The sequence below is a fragment of the Silene latifolia genome, chromosome 1, assembly GCF_048544455.1.
Source record: "Silene latifolia isolate original U9 population chromosome 1, ASM4854445v1, whole genome shotgun sequence".
Taxonomy (NCBI): Eukaryota; Viridiplantae; Streptophyta; class Magnoliopsida; order Caryophyllales; family Caryophyllaceae; genus Silene; species Silene latifolia.
In genome coordinates this window covers 59981603-59992542 of record NC_133526.1, presented here as the reverse complement: position 1 = coordinate 59992542, position 10940 = coordinate 59981603, and the positions used below count along the sequence as shown (strand labels likewise).

General features: G+C 35.7%; 1 protein-coding gene across 1 annotated transcript; it reads left to right on the top strand.

The window, feature by feature from the left end:
• The first annotated feature begins 495 nt into the window (after positions 1–495).
• Positions 496–1821, top strand: LOC141590604 (uncharacterized). Its single transcript, XM_074411201.1, has 2 exons — positions 496–1424; positions 1526–1821. Exons 1-2 carry the CDS (start codon positions 515–517, stop codon positions 1558–1560), a joined length of 945 nt encoding a protein of 314 aa, XP_074267302.1. The 5' UTR covers positions 496–514; the 3' UTR covers positions 1561–1821.
• Positions 1822–10940: the final 9119 nt, after the last annotated feature.

Here is a 10940-nt window from a genome sequence, read left to right as displayed (position 1 = left end):
TCACGTCATTTACATTCGCTGAATTAATTCACTTATAAGGAATTTATGACTAAATTGACAAGATCTCTCACATAACTAAAATTGAGATTAGCCTTACCAATTAGTAACACCTATGAATCTCTTGTTCATTAGAGCCACGCCGCCCTAGCGGGGTGTTCTCTTTTTACCTTGGGTAAGTAGGGTGGTAAGCGGTTATCACACGCCAAAATTGGTTGGACTCAACGGGATATAAGACGGTCTTGTGTTCCGGGGCTAGTAGATAAATTTGAGGAAATTTGTCGACCAAGAGTTCTAGAGGTAGAATTAGTCAACGTGACTTACCGAATTTACGCAATTATGGGATGTTTCGCCCAAGCGATGCTCATTTTTGTTTAATATTTGGGTCTTGGAATCATTTATATAATTAAGTGGGAGGTCATTATATAAATGTTAAAACTTGCTAAACATGTTTTTACAAGTAATTTTAAAACAATGAATGTTAATTTCCCTTTTTGTTGTAGCATTTTAATTCGCAATGGCAACTTCATCAACTCCATCGACTACTTCACTAGGCAAAGATTCATGGCTAAGGTCCGTAATGGACAAATGTATTTTAAAAGATGACGGTAGTAACTTTCTTGAATGGGAATCCAACATCAAAAGTGCCGCGTTGTCCGACAATGTGCTCACTTACTTAACCGATGCTCCTCCTATCGAGCCCGGTGCAAGAGCTTCATCGGCGGTGCGGACCGCCTATGATGACTATGTGAGGATGTTGAATGATATCAAGAATGTGTTGATATGGTCAATATCGCCAAAGCTCAAGCCATCATGCATTTCTTTAAATGCTTACGAGATATTCACTCGTATGATCACTATGTTTTCACAAACACCTAAAGTCCGTCAATACGATGCGGCGGCACGCTTCTTTGAAGCTAAGCTTGAGAGGGGCCAAAAGGTTGGTCCCCATGTCCTTCAAATGGTCGAATATGTTGACATCCTAGAGCGTCTAGGGTGTAAGATTCCTAAAACTCTTGTGGTGGATCGTATCCTTCACTCACTTCCCACCAAGTTTGCCCACTTTAGGGTGCACTACAACATGAATGGTATGGATAAGAGTTACCATGAAATTCATGCACTCCTCACCCAAGCGGAGAGGGATATGGAGGCTAGTGGGAGTGAAAAGGGAGATGTTTTAACCATGAAGTTAAAGAACATGTCTCTTGGAGTCAAGAAAGGAAAAGGGAAACAAAAGTCCCAATTCAAGAAATCGTCAAAGAAAATTGACAAGGGAAAGGGGAAGGCCGTTGTGAATGGCAATCCCAAGGCAAAAAGTGTCAAGCTCTCCGAGGCCGAATGTTTCCATTGTAATGGGAAGGGGCATTATAGGAGGAGTTGTCCCAAATACTTGGAGGATCTCAAGGAAGGGCGTGTGACGCCTATTGGTATGATTTCCTCTCTCTATGTGATAGACGTTAATTATGCTTGTACTTCCACTTGGGTACTTGATACCGGATGTGGCTCTCACCTTTGTAACCATTTGCAGGGTATAAGGGACGTGCAAGCACTAGCAAAAGGTGATGTGGATCTCCGCATGGGCAATGGAGCTAGAGTAGCCGCCGTTGCCGTAGGGACCTATGTGCTCACTTTAGCTAGTGGTTTAGAGTTGTATTTAAATAAGTGTTATTTTGTACCAACTTTAACTAAGAACATCATCTCCATTTCCGCGTTAGACGCGGAAGGCTTTTGTTTTATGATCAAGGACAAGTGTTGTACTTTTTCTTTAAATGATGTGGTTTATGGCAAGGCCATTTCAATTGGAGGCATTTATGTTTTAAATGATGTTAATGACGTTTATCATATGGAAACTAAAAAGCTCAAAAAGGGTGATCCAAACGAATCCTACCTTTGGCATTGTCGTTTAGGCCACATAAACGAAAGACGCATTAAGAGACTTGCTTCATCAAAAGTGCTCAAACCATTTGGTTTCGAATCTTATGGTACATGCGAGTCTTGCCTTTTAGGCAAGATGACTCGTGCACCTTTGCGGGAAAAGGGACACGAGCTAGTGAGGTTTTGGCTCTCATACACACGGATGTGTGTGGACCATTAACCATCACCGCTAGAGGAGGTTTTCACTACTTCATTACTTTTACTGATGATGTAAGTAGATATGGGTATGTCTACTTAATGAAGAACAAAAGTGAAGCCTTTGACAAGTTCAAAGAGTTTCAAAAGGAAGTAGAGAACCAATTGGATAAAAAGATAAAGACTCTACGGTCCGACCGTGGTGGTGAGTATCTAAATATTGAATTTGATTCACACCTAAAAGATTGTGGTATAGTATCACAATGGACTCCTCCTGGCACACCGCAATTAAATGGTGTGGCCGAAAGGAGAAACCGAACTTTACTTGATATGGTTCGGTCAATGATGAGTCTAACTGAGCTTCCTAGTTCATTTTGGGGTTTTGCCCTCTTGTCTGCAGTATTTTCACTAAATCGAAGCCCGACTAAAGCGGCCGATAAGACTCCATATGAGATATGGACAGGGAGAGTCCCTCATTTGTCATTCATGCGTATTTGGGGTTGCGAAGCGTACGTTAAGATCAAGTCTGACAATAAGCTTGCACCCAGGTCTGACAAATGTCTTTTTGTAGGATATCCAAGGGAAACACGTGGCTATTACTTCTACAATAAACACGAGAACAAAGTGTTTGTGGCTCGTGATGCTGTCTTCCTAGAAAAGGAGTTTATTTCTAGGAGACAGAGTGGGAGAAAATTTGAGCTTGAAGAAGTTCGAGAGCCACAAACCGAGAATGAGGTAGAGGAGAACGTGGAGGAAAACATTCCCTCTTCCTCTGAAACGGTAATTATTCCTAGAAAGTCAAGTAGGATTTCTAATCCACCTGATCGCTACCTTGGTAACATCGAAGAGGATGGTGTTTTGTTACTTCTTGAAAGTAATGAACCCACTACCTACAAATCGGCCATGTCTAGTCCCGACTCCTCGCTTTGGCTAGAAGCCATGCGGTCCGAAATGGATTCCATGTACGAGAACCAAGTATGGGACTTGGTGGATTTACCTGAGGGAGTGCGACCTCTTCAGTGTAAATGGATATACAAAATTAAACTCGGCGTGGATAAACATGTGGATGTTTACAAAGCTAGATTGGTGGCAAAAGGTTTCACCCAAGTTCATGGCTTACACTATGACGAAACCTTCGCTCCAGTCGCTATGCTAAGGTCCATTAGAATAATCTTAGCGGTTGCCGCATTTCATGATTATGAGATTTGGCAAATGGATGTCAAAACCGCCTTTTTGAATGGGATTCTAGAAGAAGAGGTGTACATGATACAACCCGAAGGTTTTGTGGATACATCTAACCCTAAGAAGGTGTGTAAGCTCAAAAAGTCCATCTATGGTCTTAAGCAGGCATCTAGGAGTTGGAACCATCGCTTTGATCATGTCATTAAACAATACGGATTCACTAGAAGTGTGGAAGAACCGTGTTTATACATGAAGTTTAGTGGGAGTAAGGTTGTATTCCTTGTCCTATATGTGGATGACATATTGCTCATTGGGAATGACATTCCATCGCTCACTTCCGTTAAGGAGTGGCTAGGGAAACACTTCCAAATGAAGGACTTGGGAGAGGCACAATGAATCTTAGGTATCCGGATCTATAGGGATAGGTCCAAGAGGATACTAGCATTGAGTCAAGAAGCTTATATTGACAAAGTTCTTGACCGGTTCAATATGAAAGACTCCAAGAGAGGATTTCTACCTATGGGCCAAGGGATTACTTTGAGCAAGTCACAGTCTCCCTCTACCCCTAAGGAAATTGAACACATGAAGACCGTCCCTTATGCTTCCGCTGTTGGGTCTATCATGTATGCTATGATTTGCACTCGTCCCGACGTTGCGTATGCCTTGAGCATGACAAGTCGGTATCAAGCCAAGCCTGGTGAGAGTCACTGGATAGCCGTAAAGAACATCCTTAAGTACTTGAGAAGAACTAAGGATTCGTTCTTAGTGTTTGGAGGAGAAACTGAGTTGTGTGTAAGAGGTTACACGACGCAAGTTTCCAAACCGATCGGGATGACATGAAATCCCAATCCGGCTACGTGTTTATGCTAAATGGAGGAGCCGTTTTTTTGGAAGAGCTTCAAGCAAAGTGTTATCATGCGGATTCTACAACAGAGGTGAGTACCTTGCAGCCCGAGGTCGCGAAGGAAGTGTTTGGATTAGGCAATTCATGGAGGGGCTAGGAGTAGTCCATTCTGCCAAAGATCCTATCACTCTATATTGTGATAACAAAGTGGTGCTATTTTTCAAGCCAAAGAGCCTAAGTCTAGTAACAAATCTAGACACATTGAAAGGAAATACCATGTAATTAGAGATTATGTGGAAAGGAAGGAAATTGACATTTGTAAGGTTGGGACAGATGACAACATTGTTGATCCTTTAACCAAGCCTTTATCAAAGGCCAAGCATGATGGTCATGTCGTCTCTATGGGATTGAGACGAGTACCGAATTTTCTTTAGATTATGGATATGTAATAATTGGATAGTGTATCTTTTATTATATATATGATAATCACATTCATTGTTTTCGTATTCATTCTTTTATGAATTTTTATTTAGTGTGACTAAATTTTAATACCTTGTTTATCCGAATAAGTTGTGGAGACAATGTTGAACACTATTCAAGTGAATAAGATGAACATTGTATTTTGTCCCTAGTCACTTAATGAGGCGACGTCTCGGAGTGACTAGATTGTAAGTCGATTGATGGTTGTTCAACACCATAAGGTCATATATGATGACTGGTCGATTACATAGGCGGAGTGTGTGACACTTTGCCGGACAGTGACCATTTAGAGAGTCCCTAAGTTCTATTATAGACGCCTGGTCGTGGCGGGGATCTCTAAGATGTTCTAATGAGTCGATTCTTTTGACTGGAGACTATTATCTGAGCAGGTGCAGTTTCCGAGTGACTTTGGTTTTTGTCCTAGGTCGTGCCGTGAAAGGAGGCCAAAAGGGCATTTACTAGGTCATGGTGAGCTGTATTGTGCAATAGGATAGATAGGGCATACAGGAATTGTCCACCCACGTTGGGTAACTATATCTCAAGGCCACTCGAGGAGTTAATGACTACAAATGCGTGGCCACGCCTAAGTAATCTGTGAGAGATTTTTCCGGTCAGGTAGTCACACTCCCGATCGAGAAAACCACTCGCGATGTGTTCATGTGCAAGTGCGACCTGTAAGACACCTTGCATTGAGTGGGAGATTAAAACGGACAAGAGAATTGGTAGCGCACACCTTGTGTCGGACAAGTGGGAGATTGTTGGAGTTAGTGTCCTCCACAATAGTGCGTTAACATAATAAATCTCATTAATAGAATATCATCAGATATTTAATTATTTGATCCTCGTCAGTTGATTAACGTAAATCGATAACGGTTGGCTGACTAGAGTTTGACGTTATTGTCGTGAGACGGCGGTGATCAACTGACCCCTTTCGGTCACACCTAAAGGAACGAACCCAAATTGATAACTAATTAATTGTATGAGATACAATTCATTTAGTCCCTTGATTTATAGATTAAGAGGTTAGTCGATTATTGTTAGAGAGATTTCGAGTTGCGAACTCGAGGAGCGGCAGTTATTATTTAATTATGCGATAATTAAATAATAAGTTTTGGGAAACGGGTTTTAGTTAATTAATGTTAATTTACTAAAATTGTACTAATTGATTAATGTGATTAATATTAGTACGTAAATAATATGTGTAGTGGTACACGTATATTTACGGAGTGAATTGGACGAATTTATTATGGAAGCAATTAAACATGATACGATGTTTAAAATGAAAATTACACGGATTTGTGCGACAAATATAAAAACCAACATGGACCCGTATATGGTCATGTGGACCGTGTAAAATAAGTGTAATGGATGATTACTTACATAATCATTTTACCTTATTTTGTATACTACCATAATATATGTTTTATACTACATTTTGCATGTGATGTAAGATAAAAATATAAAACAAAAAATTGTCCACTAAAGACTCCTTCCACCCGCCACTTCCTTTCCCATTTCTACACTCTATATATTATTCACTTGTTCACTCCATCCTTCTTACACAATTCATCATACTTTGCATGTGAACAAAGCTCTTCCTTCTCTCTACAATAATTCCTCTCTAGTATACTATTATTACTAAGAATAGTTAGTAATATTACTAGTATTATTTTCAAGGGCACATATTAATAAGTTACTAGTTCTTACTTATTAATATTATTTGGGTTGTTCTTGGGTGCTACTTGGAGGAGACTTTCTAATTGAAGGTTATACAAGGAGGATCATCCACATATATTTAGCTCAAGAACAAATTAGTAAGGAGAACTAATTTGTGCCCATTTTACCTTATAATCAATGTAAGGAAATTGTTTTTCCTTATACTTTGTTTTTATGCTTTTATATTAGCATGCATGTTACATAGATCACATTAACATCAATTTATGAGATAAATTTATTTTATTAGAGAGTCTAATATGGATCTATGATCTTTCACTAATTGCAAAAACATGATATTGATGAACAAAAAATCGTTTATTGTTGCTATTAACAAGATTGGCATATTCATCTAATAATTTAAACATGTAAATGTATGAAACATGATTCTTAAACAACAATTTAGAACCATTTATGCCAAAAACAATATAGCAAAAAAACAATTTATCATCAACAACTAGACGATTTCCATTTACATTATGATTTAATCCTCATTAAACCTAACATCTACAAGTTTATCATATGATTTTTTTAACTGATTAAAACAACAATATGAAAAAACAAAATGGAAATAAATCATCAAACAAAAAGAAAAAAACGGACGAGAAAAAAAAAATTTCTCGGCCAAAAAAAAAAAAAATCAGCCGAACCCTTTTTTTTCTTTTTTTTTTTTCGAAACCCTAAAATTGTTTGCATCCAATTTTATGAAAATCATCAAAATAAAATTCGTGGCCTTGGCTCTGATACCCCTTGTGGGATTTATCTGTATGCATCCCTTTAACTTCAAGGATTATAACGAATATATAGTGATGATAACTAGTCATAAAATAAATTGCATAAACAAAATCGTAAAAGATTAAGAAATAACCTTCGGTCCTAGCTATTATGGCCTATGAACAATATCACAATGATATTCTCCTATCAGTTGCACCCAAGAGGATATGAGATATGCCCTTGCTTCTTGCTAGAATCGATCCCTAAATTTTCTGTAAAATTAATTAGAGTTTTCGGTTTTTGTGTTTTTAGATGAGAGGCAAGAATGAGTTAGAAAATTAGGTTAGAAAAATAAACTCCCCTCTCCCTTATAACCGTGTATTAGGGAGAATTAGGGTGGGTTTTTTTCTTTTAATTTTCGGCCCAATATTCCGAAGCAGACATATCAGTCGATCGACTGACACACTCGGTCGATCGACCATGTATAAAATGTATTATTTATAAATTGTCATTTATATCATTCCGTATTAATAAGTCTACAAACAACAGCTTGCAGTGGATTTATTAATGCCGGTCTGTGACAATATCGTATAATATATACTTTAACTTGCTAATTAAATATAACTGATTACATTTAATTACGAATTAACATATTAATTCGTCCAAGCTAACATTATATACATTAATTAAATATAACTTATTATATTTCAATTTATTTAATTGATGATTAATTTGTCTCAAACTTATATTATTTAATCAAAGCATTAAATAATCGTCTCATCAACACAGTGACTAACTGTTTAGTCATATAAGGCATCAATGTGATTATATTTTCATACAATCACATCTCTCAAACACATCCTTTAGGTGTGACTTTTAGGGACCAGTTGATCACCGCCATCTGTATGATAATAACGTCAAACTTTCTAGCAAGCCAACCGTTATTAGGTAATCGTTAATCAACTGATAAAATACGAAGTATACCCTTTTGAACCTATAAGAGATTTATAAATGTTATCACACTAATTTGTGGAGGACACAAGCTCCAACAGCTATCTACAAAACGAAAATTGAAGGAATAAAACATATGTCGTTTTCAAAATAATAATACTCGTAAAAATTTATTTAAACAAGTTTTATTGCATTTATCTAGTGACCTCTACCCAACTTGATAAATGATTTCAAGATCCAAATTCATATTAACTTGGGCACGGTGTGGCCGATTCATCCCTTATCAATATAACTCGGTGGATTAACGCTTTAATCGATTCTACTTTTAGAACTCTTGGTCGATAAAATTACATTAACATTTATCTTTAGCCCAAAATACATCCGACAAGGGCACGGTGTAGCCGATTCATCCCTTATCAATACTTTTGTTGAGTTCAACCCAAATTTCGAATAAATGTGTCCATGATCCAAATCCACATTAACTTGGGCACGGTGTAGCCGATTCATCCCTTATCAACATGAATTCGGTGGATAGACATTTATCACCCACTTCCCCTACGTAACAAGGTTTGTACCCCGGTGTGGCCGAGTGCACTCCCTCACGAAATAGGTTTTCATGGTTTCTACTTTTTGGTAAGGCTAAGTCTCAATTGTTTATTTTAGCGAGAGGTCATGTCAATATATTATCTATCACGTTTTAAGTGAACTAAAGCGGTGAACTACGATAATTGTAATTGACACGATCGATATACTCGATTAAAAATGATAATGCATGTTTTAGTTATGGCGATTTAGCGATGCATGCAACATATAAATAAAATACAAAGCATAAAAATAAATCCTAGTATGGCCTTCCTAAAATAGTAAATCTAATAAACTATTACAAATTCGGAAACCAACTCCATTGGTCCCTTGAACTTTGGTTTTTGGCACGCATCTTGAGGTAACACCGTCTTTAATGGATCGCCTTCTTGAGTGGCACCGTCTTCAAGGAACTCCGGAATAAATAAATTACATAACAAATTACATAATTTCTTATTATACATTTGTAATTAAAAATAAAATAAATCTATTAAATTACACAACGGTGATACGAGATCACAATAAATTACAACCGAATCGATATTCCCATACATTTCGGGTAATACAAATTAAAAACTAAGGCCATACTAAGTAAAAATTAAATAAAATAAAATTACATAAAATAAAATTATGACAATCATAAATTAAATGCAGCATTATAATATGTATGAACATGCCCAATTTTATGCTAAATCGCCTTTAAGGAGCCAATATCGTATATTAATCGGTTTTTACGGATTTGCGTGATTTAACATTTTATAATCACAATAATTACATAAATTCATATTTATGTACTAGTTAATTACCCTAACCATCTTAGGACTCAAAATTAGTCTCCACTAACATATTGACAATAATTAACTTATATTTCTTAAAATTGTTCATAAATGGACTCAAAATTACAATAAAATGCCATAAACTTCAAATAAATCACAAAAATTTCAAATAAATTTGAAATTTGAAATTTAAACTCATGAACATTCTGGAAAAAAATACCATGATAGTCATAATGTTCAAAAACTTAGGTTAAAATTTCGAAATTCATCGAGGAAAAACAATGTTGCGGTTTATCGGATTTATCAAATATTATCATAAAAATATGAGAAAAATTATATTTATCAACTTTTAAATTTTATATCTGAAATAGGTAATAAAAAGCAACATGTGACGTTTTTCCATAGTCATGAAGTATGTTTTAGCAATTTTCACTAATTAAAGTCACTATTTATGTTATTTTTCATCAAAAATTCATAAATCATGCATAAAGACGTCATTATAGCCAATTATTTTACACACATCTTGTAAAATTGCATGTGATAACATACTAAATTTCTATGACCAGATTCGAAATATAACTCATATTAACCTATTTTATCATATAAATTCGATTTTATCATGAAAAATCCATATTTAGAGCATAAGAACTCATAAAATTTTGAAAATTTACAGGTCATTAAAACATAGTATATGTGAAAACGTATCCAAAACCCACGGGAAAAATCGAATTTTAGCTAATTTTAGTCCAAAAATGACATTTTTATCATAAACTCACATTTTAATGCCATTATTATATAAAATGAACAATAAAAATCCATAAATTAACCAAAATATCCTAAATACATTTTAGGACCAGAAACTTTAACATGCATGATTGATTTCGTGATATATCATAATAAACACAAATTTATAAGTTTTATATGTTAATCGTATAACTCGGAAAAACTATAACCGATTTGCATGCAAACAACCTAAGGCTCTTGATACCGCTTGTTAGAAATCTATATCTCATAATACAACATATTCTTATATGTTACAATTTAATTTAGTCATAAAATTAATTTGGATCTTATGCATGCAAACATGAATAAAGATAAAGAAGAAATCGTCATTCTTACAATAGAAATTTCGGATTATTGGGCACAAATGAGTTCTCCTACTCACTTGTTCTTGAGCTCTCCTAATATGGATGAACAAAGATTCAAGAGTAGAATCTCTCCCAAAGATGAATAGCCAAAGTAACCCCTTAATAAGATTAATATTATTAATACTAGAACAATATTAATCTAAATAAAATTGACCCAAAAATATTGTTTTGTCCTCTTGAAATTTTGGTTAAGAAGGAAAGAAAAATGGAGTAATTTTTATCTCTCTAAAACTCTATATTTTAGATGTGTAGAATGAATGAATATGCACTAATCTTTTGATGTAGTGTATTAGGTAAATAATAGAGAAAACCCTTTGGTCTTTTCTACAAGGAAAACCGGGTAGGGGAGGGTAAAAGGGGCCAATGCATAAGCAAGGTGTTCTTCACAAGAGTAACTAGGTATGCATGGCTAGTAATTAGGTAAAATGATTATGTTTTCTACTTAATTAATCAACACAATATTTATCCTAATACACCCTCTAT

What these genes read in the sequence shown, in the direction of transcription:
- LOC141590604 (XM_074411201.1), top strand. Translation starts at nt 515, where the DNA reads ATGGCAACTTCATCAACTCCATCGACTACTTCACTAGGCAAAGATTCA. An exon ending in AGGGCGTGTGACGCCTATTG is followed by an intron (nt 1,425 to 1,525) that starts GTATGATTTCCT and finishes AACCATTTGCAG; the next exon opens with GGTATAAGGGACGTGCAAGC.